Raw genomic sequence first — 17,194 nt, 5'->3', positions numbered from 1 at the left:
GGATTAATAAGTCGCATTTAGTCATTTAAATGCCTCTATGCTCGAGGACAACTTCCTGAGGCAGTTCAGCAACAACGAAAATAATATGTTTGAGTGCCTCAATTATGATTACATGTAAAATATATCTGCAACCCTTTTTGTACTTTCAGTAGATACCGCTAAGAACTAATTTCTGACGTTGATAGCTTGCAAAAACACCCATTAGGTCTCTTCTCCGGTAACGTCGGGTTAATAAGTCGCATTTAGTTATTTAAATGCCTCTATTCTAGGCGACAACTCGTTTTTGTACTTCCAATAAATACCGCTAAGAACTAATTCCCGACTCTTATCACTTGCAAAAACACCCATTAGTTCTCTTCCCCGCGCAATGACGCAGAAAAAAAAAATAAAGGAAAGAAACAGCTTTCCCCTCCACATTTAGAACAAGCTGCCATCTGATCTGACGCTATAATTATGTACCCGTCAGTGTTCATCATGGTCATGTGCTGGGGTTGGCAAAGCATAGAGCATGGGCTGAGCTTCAGACATTGTTAGAGTTCGGCTATGCTCGTCTTTCAACACGAGCCATTACCCAAATATTTGGCGGCGCTGATTGTCAAGAACCCGAGCACCCGACTCGGGCTCATGACAATCCAGTACGTCACGGTGTCATGTGACTCGCGCTGCAAAAGAACTTTATTATACTCTGTGCCAACTTTTGCGCGTCATTGTCAAAGTTAGCGCAGCTTCCACTGTGCAGCAGTCCCGCACTGCTGCGAGGGCAGCTGCTTTGTCTTTTGCGCCTCATTTGCATGCTCTCGCGCAACTAGCTTTTACAGAGTTGGAGCAGTGTCTAAGCTAAGCTTGCTTTGACAACGTAGCACAAAATAGTTGACGCCATGATAGACTAGGTCAGGTCGGGAACACCCGCGCAGGGTTGTACCCCCCCCCCCCCCCCCCTCTCACTGACTTCAGTCCGCCTGCCGTCGTTTGAAGCGCCAACTAGATTATCGTTTCAAAACTGTGGATTTCATAAAATATGGTGAAACGCCATCTACACGCTATACATCAAAACATGCATTCCATAGAATGCACTGCAGTTCCTGTAGCAGACATCCTCAAACTGGTGGTTGGGGGGGGGGGGGGGGGGGGGGGGGAGGGGGAGGGGAGGGGAGGGAAGGGGGGAGGGGGAACTAAATGTGCAAGCAGCGTCAATGGGCAGTTCCGTAAGTGAGCTAATCTGGTATCGTTTGTGCAAAGTCGTGATGTTATGTGAAGTCACGTGTCAACAGCGCTAATAAATCTAGTGACGTTCTCAATTTACATCGACTTGACACAGTGAGTCACGGGCCACGTGAAGTAACATTACGTGACAGCATGTCTCGACACCTCGAAGTCACGCGACCACGTGACCCAGGATTAATTAAGGTGCCAACACAAAAGCTCCACGAAAACCAACAATCCATAGAAATGCAGCTGCCAATTTTTGTTTGTCGCATATTCCTTTTGTGAAACTAACAAAAAAGAAAAAAATTACCGTGAACCGTTTTGAACCGGTTAGCGTAATAATTTTTTCCGGTTCAGTTCCGGTTCAATTTCAAGATGGTGGCGAAGATTTCGGTTCGGTTTAGTTCCAGTTCGGCTAAAAATAACGGCTCGGTTCCGGTTTTCGGTTCGGTTCGGTTCCGGTTCGACACTCTGGTGCATGTACACCAATTAAGGTGTATAAAAGGTGTAACTTCTGAAGAGCGTATACTCAGTCTTGAAGATATCGGATCAAATCTCTTTCCCATAACGATACGGGGCGTCCTTCACGGTTGCGTAAGTCTCGGTGGCTGACGTCTCAGTTTTCTATTCATTGAACCCAGCGGCATCACAGACTGTTTGCATCGCTTGTAACTTTATAAAAAAGTAGAATATAATTTTTTATTCCATTTATATTACTGCCGTCCCGCGTTATACAATTGCGCGTGCGTCAATAAATGGGATCTCCCATGCACGTGTAACTAACTATATTTGCAACTGGGGCAACCGGTTGAGGCTAACTTAAACGATTAATACAAGCAAAGGAATACTGTTGGGAATGTACATTATAACCAATACAAATAAAATGAGCAAGTGATGTTGTGTGAACGTCCCTAGAATTCGATTGGCTCATCATGCCTGCTTCACGTGAGAACCAAAAAAAAAAAGGCTGTCGTATTCGAAATCGACAGACCAGCTATACCGTAAATAAAAAAAAAACAAAAAAAAAACTATATATATATATGTTTTTTTAGATCGTAGACAATTATTTTTTTTTATTTCCTCCCGTCCGCTCAGCTCTTCACAACGATAAAAGAACGCACCATGACGTCCTCCACGTCTCGCGTCTCAATGCGTTTAACACCGAATGGCGTCACTCACGAGGGGTCCCATTCATTCGAGAAACGGTACATTGAAGCCATGAAAACAACACACTGAATGCTGCAGTAGCTAGCCCTCCAGGAGAAAGAGAAATGCCCGACGGCCAACACCGGCCCAACTTGCGTGCCTCTCGCAGCTCCCCAAGAGCCCGTTCGACATCTATCCGAAGCTTCCGAAGCCAGATTCCATACTAGACGAACCACACGGACCGCCCCCCAACTGGTTCAAAGTTTCGTAGACGTCACGTCCGGCAGCCCTCTCATTCGCTCTCCGTCAAAGGACGTCACTTCCTCGTTTGTAGTTTTGGTTTTCGGGGAGCGTTCTTCTCCGGCATGGCTTCTTCTCTCGGGCTGTGTGCGAGGCGCGCTGCGAGTGGCGTCAGATTCCAAGTGCCGCTGAACGTTCGACGTCTCGGCCACGATTCTCCAACGTGGTGGTCGTGAAGGAAGAGATCAAGTCTATTCGGGGGTCCGTGCCGCTCGGTCCGCAGAGGTGTTGCACCATGACGAACGTCACTGAAGTGCTGCTGGTCCTCGTCGAGTTCGTTGTACTGATGGTTCAGTGCTTGTGGATCGCGGTTCTGGAGGCGGTTCGTTGGCCCGTGCCAACGAAATCTTTGGCCGGGAAGGTCGTTTTGATCACCGGTTCGGGACACGGAGTGGGCAGGGAACTGGCGCTGCGCTTCGCCAGGCTGGGCGCCAAGCTTCTGCTTGTCGACATCCACAAGGTACGAGACGCTCTTGGGCCATTCTTTGTCGCGTATTTTGCTGTCTATAGGCCACATTAGGAGCCCGTAGGTAGACATGTACACCTTACTGAAACTAAATACCGTTATTCTCTACTCGCTCAAAAAATATCTAAGTACGTTATTCGTTACGGCGATTTAAAAGGAACGCCTTACTTGACAGCCATGAGTTACTTTCTCACTGCTCTAAATGTGTTGTTTTTATGGAGCCGCCCTCTAATATGTTGTGTCGTTAATAATGCCAGCTTTTAAGCGCATTCAATGGCAACTTTTTTTTTGCACTTTTTTTCCTTTGAAATTTACAGGTGGGAGCAGGGGTGAAAGCCAATCAGGGAAACTTTTGTTGCACACATTCCTCTCCAGAAGTGACTTGATGTCGTTACTAGTTACTGCATCAAAAAGTAACGAAAAGACGTTACTACTCCTTCTCAATGAAAGTAACAAGTTGCCACTTCGTTACTGAGAAAAGAAAATAACTAGAGAGAAGGAGCGCGTTACATACAAGCCTTACCACAGACGTAACTGTCGGTTGATAATTTTTTTTCCACCAAAAATGTCCACACCTGATCTATAGTTGACACCTGGTGCCTAATCCGCATCCGCACATTAAAAATAATATCGTATACAGCACCCATTTACTAAGGCCTGCTTCATTAACTCGTAAAGAAGTTTGTATTCGAACATAAATTATCGTGAGAGTGCTCTGTCACTCACGAAGTCTGTCACGTCTGATCTTATGAAACAACCTCGTAAAAACAAATCCTCGTATAGTTTTCTAATAATTTTCAATTTCCAATCCGAAAACAAATCCTTCGTATAGTTTTCCAATAATAATTTCAGTTGCCATTCAGCGCTGTACCTGTGTACTGCCCCCTCCTCCTGCCTTCATTTTTTTAAAGTTTTTTTTGGTGTTAATTTAGGACCAACTCGCCCACACTACCACTTTAATATAGTCCCCACCTAGAGATAGACCGCATCGCATAAAATTTCAACTTTTAAACGTGTGTAGTCCGCGGACTAGAGTCCGAAAAATACGGTATTGTTTTATTTAAACACCCATGTACGGTGCTTTGTCAGCGATTGTTCTGTCAAGCTGTGCACTTGCGCGAGCTCTGCCAGCTTAAAGAGTGGCCCAGTCTCGGCCAAAGGAGAATGCATTTGTCGAGTGACTGACGCTTCGTGTGCGTTGCACTTAGTCCCAGTCATAACCCTTGGTAGATTACGGACGTGCGAAAAATATGACTTCATTTCGCGATTCGTCCTCGACTGTTGTGAACAACAAAGCTTAGGAATGCCTAGAAGTAAGTCACTCGTTACTGAGATTTAAAAAAAAGAACGTTCTACTTCAGAAGAATACGTTAGTTCTTCTTTACTCAAAATCTGTCGTTTTTTTTTTTTTTTTTTTTTTGAAACAATAGCCACCTTGCCTTCCAATATTTATAATTATTAAGAATTGCTCGCTTTTTAGCGCATACATTCAGGGATAACTGTGGCTATAGTCAAGTACCTCGTACACATCTTTTTATTGTTTATCCAGCGTCGTTTGGCCTTGACAATCACAGGAACGAACACGGGATAAGTTGGGCGCTTGTGTTGTTGTCCTCCAGAAGTATAGCTATACATACCGTTCTTCGTCGTTACTTCGTCAAAAGATAATACGAAACCACGTTACTCGTTTGATCTCTCGAGCAGTAACTAAGTTTTTAATTTGCTAACGAAAAAAAGTAACCAGACACAAGTAACACGTTTTTTGTAACGCGTTTTTTTTTGTAACGCGTTACGCACAAGTCTGATATCAGCCTACCGGTAATGGCAGTAGAAAAGACTCACGCGATTCTAGAATGACCAATGGAACAAATGGCTGCCCTAACAACACACACGAAGACTGCAATAACGTCTCGCACTAGTTGCGCCGAGTTTAGGAGCGGTAGCTGAATTGAGAAATTAGGCCAGCTCCTAATGACCACAACTCATCTCACGGCCTCCTCGTTCTTTTCGCTCCCGCGTTCCGTGTTTATTTCAACAAAAGAGAAGCAAAGCGCGACCTTTATGCGCCAAGGCTATCACGTAGGGAAAACCATTTCGTAGAGGAAGCTCCGAAGGTCGGCGGCATTCGTCTGCTCCCGGGTCCTCCTGTCATTATTTTGATAGCGAGACGAGACAACAGAAACAAGCCAGGAATATTAGCTTTTGTTTTGTATCTCGTCTGAAAGTGCGATCGGTTATTAAGCTCTTGAAATTAATGATATCATTCTTGTCCTTTCACCTGAAATTATTCTTATTATTCTTCTCATTATTTGCTTTTAAAGCTTATCTGGGTTAGAATAAAGATGTAAATATTGCCGCATAGAGTTGGCAGCGAACGCGGATATCATGTGGAGGAAAGGAGTTCAAAACCCCTGGAGCGATTCTTTTTTTTTTTTTTATCTACTTTTCTGGAAGGTTCCAGATCATTCTCGACTGTCATCCTCTGCTCTAGTTAGGAACATTGCTGAACTTTCCCGGCGTTTCTAAAAGTAGCGGCAATGGGCTGCTTCGGTTCTGTGGCCCTTCCGTCCCCGACGCAAGATGCGGGCATTACTTTGAAGTTTGTAGCCACAAGTTGTCCTCATCACACGTTTATTTTCACTTTCACATTCATCTTCTATTTCGTATTTGTGACATTATTAGTAAACCCTTATTGACACTGTGGCTGACCACTGCGTCTTATTTAGTTTTATTCTGTGAATTACCGAGCAGCACTGAAAACGAAATTGTTCACTCAAAGCGTTATTTGCTTTGCTACGATGCGAGCACTTTTTCTTTTCATTTTTTTAGTCAAACGGCACTTTTCTTGTTGTTTTTTTGTCCTAACTGGGAAGACTAAAACTTCAAGCTCCGAATTCTCTTTTCTTCTTCAGAAGGTAATATTATTTTATAAATGTGAAAAGATAAAAAAAAAATGATGAGTCTTACGGATCCATTTAGTTGACAAATCAGCAACTGCGAGTATTATGTTCGTTCTTACATTCATATTGAAGACGTTTGCCAAAACTTACTTTTGCGTACGAGCTGAAAATACTCGAAACAAGGAAGTTCAGAAAATGGCTCACGCTTAAAAGTACACTGACATCTAATAACGGGCCAGCCAGAATAAGCATGGAACGACTCATGGCGAAAAGAGCTTCGAAAAGTGTTTCCCCCTCCTGTTGGTCAGGATCGACTTCCTTATATACTTCTGAAGTTTCAAACCATTGCGTACAACTCTTATTTACAATGTGTATCTTGTTCTACTTAGGGTGCCTCAATGTCCTTCTGTTTAGGGTGATGCCACCCTTTGTAGTACCCGATGCCGACAGCACGCGCTCACGGGTAAAATACGAAGAAATCGACGAAAACAAAATGTCGCCATAGCACAGTCAGTGCCACAAACGCGTCCAGGGACACGCTCTTTCACGCGGTTCTGAACAAAAAAAAAAAAAAAAATAAAAATAAAAGTGTGGAACAAAATGGCCAGACGTCTCCATCCTAAGGAAAGCGCACATGAAGGCACCCTAGTTCTACTAGCTGAAATACGCTAACCAGTGCACTTCAGCTTGGAGCACATGGAGCAAAAGCTCGCGCCGCAGAACGCAGGGATCCTGATTTCTATCCCCAGCCCGATCTGGATGAGCATAGTACCGGCAGTACCGGCGTGCGGTCGTGTATCGCTACTGCGTGGTGCACGTTAAAGTCCCCAGGCTAGGAGTTGTGCTACACTGGCTAAATCTCTTATGTACAGCTGACAACAGACGCCCATTATAGGTAACTTCCGGCTGTATAAACATACCTACAACAGCATTATTATTAATATTGTTATTAGTAGTAGTAGTAGTAGTAGTAGTAGTAGTATATTCAGTATCACGTTAGTTGCGAACGTAGCAGAAGCTACAAGAACCACGGACAGAAACTGAGGGAGACGAGAGGGGAGGTCAGAAGACCGAGCTCTTGTTGGAATGATAAGTCGGTAGACGCAAAGCTTGCTTCCTTCGTCTCCACTGCACTGTTCGAACGCGTTCAAACGCGAGCGCCGAACACCGGACGTTAGAGTTTCGCGTTCTAACCCATTCGACGAGTGCAGTTGAGACAAAGGCAGCTATAGCTCTACCCCCTGATCATTCCAACCAGAGCTCGGTGTTCTGACCCCCTCCCCCCCTTCCCCCTCTCGTCTCCTACCCTCCCTCGGTGCCATCCCTCATGAGCATCGTTTAGGGCAACATGTACATACGCTCGTAGCTTCGGCATCTCCCCTACATAAAGTGGGACGTACTTCAACTCGCGATTATAATTTAATCAACACGTTTTGTGGCAAGTGGACCTTTCTACCAAACTGATTTTCATTCAATGAGAAGGTTGTAAAGTAGAGGACCGATAAATGGGGACCCCCTCGCGGTACTTCCGAGAGTGTAGATTCTGCATCTAGTAGTCCCGCTAGTTCATTTGGCGAAGAGCCTGTAGTCACTCGCAGTTTTAAACATCTCAGTATAACTTCGCAGTTAATGAGATTCCGGCACTAGGCCGCAAGAAGGCCGCATACCGAGTCACGAATCAAGAAGCATGAACGTACCACAGGCCGCTTCCTGCGTCTCTTATTAAACTGGGGTCCCACTGCTAAAACATCATACAAAAGACAGTGTGCAGAAACTGTCTGAGGTCTTCCTTGTCTCGCATTGATCGTACAAAGACTGTCTGCAGAGAGGCTCGAAGCATACACAGTACGTATGAAGCCTTCTGTAACATATGCTTAAAGACCGACGACCAGTTCGCTCTTTCCACTTTTCCCCCGTTTGCTACTCTCCCCACTTCTACCCTGTCCACCGTTGCCTGTTTCCCCCTCCTCCATGGTGAGCAGGATCTTCTGCCTTGCAGAATCTCGAGTCTGGTCGTCGGCCTTTAAGGCGTGTCTGCAGATAGTTTTGTCAGCGTGTCTACAGTGAACGCCGGTCTTCTGTATGATGCATGAGCAGTGGGACCGTAATCAGTGACAGTGCGGAGCGTAAGTTCGTCTGCTTCTTGTACAGGGGTCGCGATGATGTCATAAAGCCAAACCTTACTTTCCGCAAAGTGCACGAGAACGACAAAGGGACATGCCCGTCTTTTGTTTTAGGGCGGGAGCTTTATGCGGCCAACCGGGCCAACCGACCTCAGGATCCGCGTGTAAGCACCAAATGTATACGGCGAGTAAGTGTTCCGAAATGCGTCTTTCGCGCGCATCGGAACGCGAGGGTGAGAACACCAAACAAAGGGCAACACAGAAAACCTCGGAACAAAGGAACCCGGGGAATGTAGGTAGAGTGGAGTGCGATCCGGGAACAGAGGTGTTGCGCTGATGACCAAACTACGAATACCGTTTTTTTTTATTATTATTAGAGTTACGGACTTATCACGCAGGAACGGAAGGAGCAGAAGCAGGTGGTGTGAGAAAGCGAGCGGAGTGGAGAGGGGTTGAAAGTGCAAGAAAGAGAGGAGCAGAAAAAGGCATAGAAAGCGTGTGGAACGAGGATTGGAAAGGACAGGAAAGCGCGCTCGCCCCTCTGTTGGTGACCCAGAAAATTCGGCGCAAAGGCTTTGTATCCGAGTGGTGCTAAAGGGAACCACGGGCATCGTCACAAAGAGACAGTGGTGTGACGTAATCTGTTTTCATACAAAACCTAGAGTGCCTTCATACACACGCGCGTTTTTGCTTGAGTGATGACATCTCAGCCATTTTTCCGCCCAATCTTTTTTTTTTTTATGCATTTTGAAGTGCGCGCAATCCGGTGTCACTCAGCTCGAGCGCGTAGCTTTGGCTGATGCATAGACGCCATCTTACCGCCCAAGTCACGCCCCGAGTGCGCGAGAGCGTCACGCGCTGGTACATTCCGGACAACAATGGATGTCTTCACCCTGAGACAGACAGACATCTAGGCACCCTAACAAAACCCTGCCCGATGCGCCACCTGAACTAAGAGCACCACCCACTCCAGTCACTGAAAGACTAAAGCCGGGATCACACTGCTCATACAACATACAAATGACAATCTGCAAACACGAGTCACAGCAATATCCGTGGTTCGAGTGCCGCCTGCCAATTTTCCTCCTTGAACTGATTGCCATGCGGCATTCGAGGCACATATCTCGCGTTGACTTGCATGCGTTTGAATCTGTATGCAGACAGTCTTTTGTATGGCGTATAAGAGGAGTGAACCCGGCTTACGGGTCATCCTGCTTTAAGCACCACCCGAACTAAGAGTATTCACTGGCGACCATGGCTGTGTGCGCGACTGCTGAGCGCGAGCTGATAGCGAACTTCGACAGTTCATTTGCAACGTGCATTCGACACCATCAAGATTGCCGGTCTTGCAGCCTATTAATGTGAGTTTGTTTTGAGCATGTGCTCTAAACAGCGCACTCAAATATGGCGCCCAGTGAATACCCCCTGTAGGGCCGTAATTGTATTGTGTGTATGTTTATAGACCTTACCAAGAAAGGGCTCCCTGGCCGGTTCCATTTTCAGTCTACGTGCATATGGCGCGTGATTCGCTCGCCTTCCGAAGCGACGAACTTATGATTTTTTGCCCATGTTTCCTGTTATTGTAAACTGTGAAGGTGTATCTAACATTATTGAAAACCTTAAAACCAATACGACCGCAGGCATTGATAATATTAATGCTAAGTTTTTGAAAAACGCTAATACGTACTCATGCGTTATCTTACCTAAACTATTTTCGCAATCACTCGAACAAGGAGAATTGCCAAAAGATTGGAAGGTGGGGAAGGTGATCCCTCTCCACAAAGGGGGCGATAAGCATAACCCTTTAAACTTTCGTCCCATTTCTTTAACGAGCATTCCTTGTAAAATTCTCGAGCACCTCATTTACACTAACATTTTCAATTTTCTAGACTCAAATTCGTTTTTTAACTCAGCGCAACATGAATTTCGAAGGTTTTATTCATGTGAAACTCAACTCCGAACCGTTACTCATGACCTTCACGTAACACTTGTCCGGGGTTCCAGGACTGACAGCATATTTCTTGATTTCTCAAAAGCTTTCGACAAGGTTCCTTACGCGCTGGTTCTTCATAAACTCCGTAAACTTAACATAGATCTTAATATAATCGCTTGGATAGAATTGTTTCTATCAGACCGTTACCAATTTTTTTCACGCTAACGGAACTAATTCTTCAACCTCACCTGTCAAGTCTGGTGTCCCACAAGGTTCCGTATTTGGTCCACTTCTATTTCTTATATATATTAACGATCTTCCCACGCATGTATCCTCTTCTATTAGTCTATTCGCTGATGACTTTGTAATTTATAAGGAAATCATTAACGACTCTGACATATCTGCTCTTCAGACCGATATTAACAACGTCACCCGCTGGTGCGATAATTGGCTTATGGAACTTAACACCTTTAAATGTAAATCTATGAGAGTGTCCCGTCAAAATAACACTTGTCCCTCCTACTGTATTAATAACTCCACCTTGCTTTCTGTGTCATCCTATAAATATCTCGGTGTTCATATAACTAACGATCTCTCCTGGAACATCCATGTCGAATATATCACTAACAACGCGAATCGCTTATTAGGCTATCTCAAAAGAAACTTTTCCCTTGCCCCCTGTTTCACTTAAACTTCTCCTATATAAAACTTTAGTGCGCACCAAACTTGAGTATGCAAGCTCTATCTGGAACCCTGGCGTATCCCTAGCATCATCCATTGAATCCATTCAAAATCGCTCCGCACGTTTTATACTTTCTAACTATCACCGTACAGCCAGCGTCACCTCCATGAAAGCGTCTCTACATTTGCCCAACCTCTCCTTTCGTAAAAAAATAGCTCGCCTCTGCTTATTTCACAAAATTTATCCCTCTAACCCAGCACTTCGAGCCTCATTATTTTCAGAACCATCATACATATCGCCGCGCACCGATCATCCACTAAAAGTAGGAATCCCCTACTGCATCACTTCCACCTTTTATGCCTCCTTCCTACCTCTGACCTCCGTCGACTGGAACCGCCTTCCCGCATCCGTAGTCTCACTTACTGACGCTGCTGATTTTAAAACCGCCATAACTGATGTTCTTAACAATGTTCCATAGCGATTCTGTACCTTGTGTTTTGTTTGTTTTTTGCGTTTTGTTTTGATTGTTCACCTTATATTGATGTATATAATTCCACTCCTCTCTGTAATGCCTTCAAGCCCTGAGAGTATAATAAATGAAATGAAATGAAACATGCTCGTGCTGGGCTGAGGACATTGCAAGCTGGGCTGAGTATTTGTAAATATTAGAATTATGTATATTAGCTCGAGTGTAATGAACTAACTGAACGGTATAGCTCAGCTTGCGCGTATGTCTGCTTGCAACATGTCAATCGCCTCTTTTGCTGCAGGCGTACAAAAGATGGCTGATCTTCTTAGCACCCTTCCTGTACTCTGAAGGAAACATTCCCTAATGGTCGCACGCCATCGTTGCGCGACATCGCAGCGAGCGCTTTCTCTGGTCTATTTAGAGACGAAAAACGACCAAGGCGCCCTTTTCCCGAAGACAGAAAACAACCTGGCTCGGGCTGCACAGTGAGGCCTTGAGATGTCGAATACGTGCTTGAAGGATTTAATCGGCAACGTTTTCCTGGCTACGTTCTCAGCTTTTCGCGGTGGCATTGAAGGCTATCTCCTTCGGTCTTCGTGCGCCAAAGGAACCCAACCAGGCTAGAGAAAGAAAACTTTCCTCCATCGAATAAAAAAAACTTTCCCTCGTCTCGTCGCTCTCCCACTTGCTCCGTCTTGCGTGAGATGAAACGTGTTGGCTCCTGTAGCCTGAAAAATGTGACTGTGCTTCAACTTTCCCGCAAACGAATCGGAGAAAAAAGCTCTCCGATCTATGGACGAAACTCGATTAATAACGTCAGCTGTTTTGTGCTACGCTGTGAAGGCTAGCGTAGCTTCAACAGTGCAACAGCCCCGCACTGCCGCGCGTGGTTTTCTCTTGTGTCTCATTGTCACACGCTCTCCTGCGAAGCAGCCTCGACAGCGATCGAACACTCCGGAAACTACCCTAACCTTGACAGCGTATCACAAGATAGTTGACACCGAAACTTTTCCCCGACACACGAAGACTGCTATGTGATACAGCGGGCACGACTTCTCCTATACTGGCTCAAAAATCAGCAAAAAAGCTTTTCTTTTTGCTGAATATGCATCGCGTCCATGTGAAAGTGTCGTCTTAACGTTTGGTATTAATGCGTGTGTTTTTGAACGCGAGTTACAGCCCCGAAATTTGTAGCAGTATTATTAAATAAATAAAACCGACCACGCGGTGGGATAAGCAAAATAAAACATGTCAAAGCTCTTCGTCAAGCAAAATCATTGTCCTTCGAGCGACATTAACTCTGCAGAAAATAATGTGTTTGAGACGACAGGCGGTACTGCGGTTGATTTTTCAAGTTACCAAAAAAGAGGTATCTTGATTTGTCGACGAAGGGTTGGTGTTGGTCACGTTAGTGTAACCAGGCAACGAATGACGGTACGGTCTGAACGTCGTTCTCTAAAATATCAACTTCTTAACACTGCTCATAGCATTTTTTTTTTGTTTTTGGTGGACAGAGCTTTATTATGTAGTTCTTGTGTTACATTGAGCTGCTGTGTTTCTTTCCTCTCTCTCTCTTCCTTTATCCTCCTTATCTCTTCTCCCACACAATCTATCTAGAACAACTAACCTAGATTCATCTCTTTCTTTCCATTTTTTATTTATTGCTTTTGTTATGGCCGTCTGCTAAATATGGGCGTCTCGATCCAAACGCGAGCAATCGACTTGTCGTCTGCCTGGGGCTCAAAGTTAGACACTCGGCGATAAATTCGACAAAACCGCCTACCGCCGCGACTGGTCAGCGCCAAGGGCGGTCTCGCTGACTTTCTCGCCTACTTCCTCGCCGAGTGTCGGCCCCGAGTGGAAATCTCCCTGTGTGTAGCGTTGGTCTGTGGTCGCAGCGCCGCTTCTTCCTTCCGCGTTGTCTCCGAGAAAGAGCTGCCCCGCAGGGCACGACCACCAGAAAGAAAAAAAAAAAGCGAAACGAGAGACGACGCAGGTCGCGAAGACCTCTCGCTCAACGTTCAGTGGCTCTCGCGTAGTTCCTCGGCATGCGGCGATCGGCCACGAGGTCGTGCGCGAATAGAGCTCGGCCAAAACTGTGTCACGGGGACGCTGCACTTTCGCTGCCCCAGAGTTCGTTGGTCTTGGCCTTGTTCGTCTGGCAACCTTGACAGCAGCACGCTCGTCCGTCGTCGTCTCTGCTCCTCTGGCGTTTTCCTTTTTTTTTTTTTTTTTTTTGGGGGGGGGGGGGGGGAGGGGGGTTTACTCATTCTGCTCACTTCTTCCTCGTTGCTTTGCATATAAGAGGTACGCGTGTAAAAATGACGGACGTCGCGGTCGTGATTATGATAAGTCAGTCAGCCGCGTTTTCGTTCCATGCAAATGGGAAACACCGGTTTCTCGTGACGTCATGAGCGTGACCTTGGACGTATTGTGTACCGCCTACCTGAGAAAAGAGGCGGAGCAACGATGTATTACTCCAACAGTTATTCACCGTTTCTGATCAGGAAAGATTCCGGCGCATCATAAAACCTCAGATCTTACTTCTCCAGTCGACACATCGCAAAACTTTCCACATGGACAGTTCGGGTTCGCAACAAGTGAGCAGTGAATAGACATGCCATATCGTGTCAGAAGGCCGAGCTCTGGTTGAAATGATTAGTGGGTAGTCCTGAAGTCCTGGCGTGTTTACCGCGTTCAAAAAACCCTCGATTTCCGCTTGGTGACGTCATAGGAGGATCATGCTGTCGCCTGTCGCGATCCTGGCGGTGTTCCAGCAGCTGTGGTGTATGTGGCGGACGCCTGTTCTGCTGCAGGTCGCTCTCCAGTGCGACAGTCCACCGAAGTTTCGGCAGCTAGAAATTTGGACGCCGCGAAGGCAGCGACACTCGCGTTCGCTCGTCCTCTTCGCCAACATTTCTTTGACACACCGCCAGGATCGCGGCATCCGACAGCGTGACACTCCGGTTTCTGTGACGTCATTTGTTGCCACTCCGGAGCCACTTTTGATGTATGGGCGAGGTTAGACGCTAAACGCACCAGTGGGAGGAGAAGCGCTCCAGGCACCATACCTAAAGCTAGCTAGCTGCCTTTGTCTCCACGGCACTCGTCGAATGCAAGAGCCAAACGCCAGACGCCTGCGTTCCTCGTTTTAACGCCTTCGACGAGTGCAGTGGAGACAAAGGCAGCTATAGACCGTTTTATCGTGGGTAGCGCCATTTTGAGAGCGAGAGAGAAAAGGGGAAAGGGCTACCGGCGCTTTCCCCCTTTCTGATTGTGTAGAAAGAGTAAAAGTCCCGGATGAGAGGCTTGGCCGGCGTTGGGTGTCTGCTGTGCCCCAACTTCGTTCGCGCTTTCTTTTCTGTTTTGTACTCGCAAACTTAATTAGAGCCACGGTCTTCGATGGCAACAGTCCCCCGGTCATCGGGACACCATTGTTCCGTCATAGGGTGCACGAATAACGACAGAAAGCGTCGAATAACGCCCAAGGACCTCGTAGTTTGCATGGAATCCGGCAAGGCACGTGCGGCTGCAATGTTTTGAAGCTCCACCGCTTTCCGCGTGACTGGAAATGATGAACCATTCATAAATTTTTGCTTGCAATAGGCCCATTTCAACGCAGCCGCTTTTAGTAATGAACAAGCGATACACAAAACTGGAACCTCAATTAACTTTTTAAACACCCGCAGCTGCTACATATCGTTTTGCTGCGCTGCTTTTATCTTGCGTGTCCGTGTTCTCATATTTCATTGTGGATGAACGACGAAGACGTTCTAGATGTGCTTATATCGAACCGCAGAAAGCGTCAAAGCAGCCACAAATTATTTTACTATTTGATGCAATATTTTGAGTACTAACCTCCAATTTCTATCACTGACACGTTCGCTCCCGCTGTTCCCCCCGTTGCCGCACTGGCGAATGCCATGACTCGAACAAAGAAACGTACACACTGGGCTCGAAGACGCAGATCGCAACACACGAGTCGTACCCTGGAGCGACTCTCCAGCGCTTCAAAGCGCCCAATCAGCGGAAACAACCCAAACAACCCACCAGCGGCACTCCAAGGAGCGCTTTTGCCGGCTCTCTGGTATCGCACAGGGGATCGATAGAACTACCTTTCCAACAATTTCTAGCCTCACCAGGTGGCGGAAATAAGCCTTCAACTAAGTGTTGTAAATGATGAAATCGAGTCAGTCACCACTGCAAATTATCAATATTAAGATAAATTCAGTTGCAAAATTTTACAAGCTGAAACAGCAATTATCACGAGAAAACTGGCACGCACCTTGCGAGCGTACCCCATGTTCATCGGTGGTACAGCGTTCGGTGCGCGCTCCATTCACAAGCTGTTCCGAGCACAGTCGAGAAGATGGTGTTGAGGAAATGTCTTTTCGGTTTACGAACGCAATCCACTGCCGCCAAGATCGGGGTCATGTGAAAAGCGATGGAGCTTAAAGACATTGCAGCCGCTCTCGCCTTGCCGGATTCCTTGCAAGCTACATGGGTCCTCGGACAGTATTCGACGCTTTCTGTCGCTATTCGTGCACCCTATGACCGAGCAATGGTGTCCCGATGACCGGGAAACTGTTGCCATCGAAGCCCGTGGCTCTAATTAAGTTTGCGAGTTCAAAACAGAAAAGAAAGCGCGAACGAAGTTGGGGCACAGCAGACACCCAACACCGGGACTTTCACTCTTTCTACACAATCAGAAAGGGGGAAAGCGCCGGTAGCCCTTTCCCCTTTTCTCTCTCGCCCTCTTTCAGTAAAACGGTCTATAGCTTTAGGTCGACCCACTAATCGTTCCAACCAGAGCTCGTCGTTCTGACGCCTCCGCGAGCTCTCGTTTCCTCCTCTCCCTCAGCTTCTCGGCGCATAGAGCCACGAGGAAGAACCGCATCTGTTATACATTCCCTCTTTCTATAGGATACTCGCTCGTATTCGACTTTTCCTTGTTATGGCCTTGAGGCGTGAATGATAATTTGCTTCAGAAGAATCGTCGTTGCTTGACGCTAAACGGACTCGAGGCTGGCATTCGTGAACAAACAAATATGTAGCGTACAAATATGTTTATAGAAGATGCCAGAAAAAAAATTTACAGGGTTTTTTTCACCGGAAAAATAAAGTAGGCATCGCCGAATGCTCATTCTCCGCGCAAAGGTAGCGCTGGAGGTCACAACCAGATGCCAAAGTTTCAGTTATAACTTATAAGTGATTTTCTGAAAATTTCAATGGGAAAATGGAGCCCATTTTTGCCCGTTTTCGGTTTCTGGCGCCATAGAGCCCGATGTATTCGAAAACTCACTTATAACTTTTGAATAAGGTATCGGATCGGGCTGAAACTTCGCATCTGGTTGTGACTTCTAGTGCTACCTTTGGGTGGAAAATGAACGTTCGGCGATGCCTAGTTTATTTTTGAGGTAAAAAAAGACCCTGTAAATTTTCTTTTGTGATACCCTGTACGTTTCACTATGGTGCCTGGATCGCGTCTTTGACTGGTGTGTTTACCGCGGCCAAAAAAGTGGTCCCTCGATTTCCGCCTGATGACGTCATAGAAGTGTAATGTTGTCGCCGGTCGCGACCCTGGTGGCGTCCCAACAGTTATGGCGTATGTAGCAGATGTCTGTTCTGCTGCAGGTCGCTTTCCACTGTGACAGTTCACGGAAGCTAGTGCAGCTGGAAGTTGGGACACCTAACGGGACGCCGTGACGACAGCGACACTCGCGTTCGCTCGTGCTTTTTGCCAGCATTTTCACGGCCAACCGCCAGGATCGCGACAGGCAACAGCATGACACTCGCGTCATTTGTTGCCACGTCGGGACCACTTTTGATGTATGGGCGGGATAGGACGCTAAACACACCAGTCGAAGACGCGCTCCAGGCACCATAGTTTCACGTAAGAATAACAGTGTTATTATTATTATTATTATTTTTTTATTATTTTTTAACAGAGAATTTGAATTAAAGACGCT

At 46.4% G+C, this 17,194-nt stretch overlaps 1 protein-coding gene across 1 annotated transcript in view; it reads left to right on the top strand.

Moving 5' to 3' along the window:
- The first annotated feature begins 2,698 nt into the window (after window positions 1–2,698).
- Window positions 2,699–17,194, top strand: part of LOC8039645 (17-beta-hydroxysteroid dehydrogenase 13) — a 37,665-nt gene continuing 23,169 nt past the window's right edge. The window contains exon 1 of the mRNA XM_040210282.2: window positions 2,699–3,112. Within this exon, the coding sequence (XP_040066216.1) occupies window positions 2,888–3,112 (225 nt within the window). The 5' untranslated portion in view covers window positions 2,699–2,887. The remainder of the gene's footprint in view (window positions 3,113–17,194) is intronic.

The sequence above is a fragment of the Ixodes scapularis genome, unplaced genomic scaffold (assembly GCF_016920785.2).
Source record: "Ixodes scapularis isolate PalLabHiFi unplaced genomic scaffold, ASM1692078v2 PGA_scaffold4__175_contigs__length_147842914, whole genome shotgun sequence".
Lineage (NCBI taxonomy): Eukaryota > Metazoa > Arthropoda > Arachnida > Ixodida > Ixodidae > Ixodes > Ixodes scapularis.
Note: the sequence above shows the minus strand (reverse complement) of the source record. Positions and strands in the feature narration are given on the sequence as shown.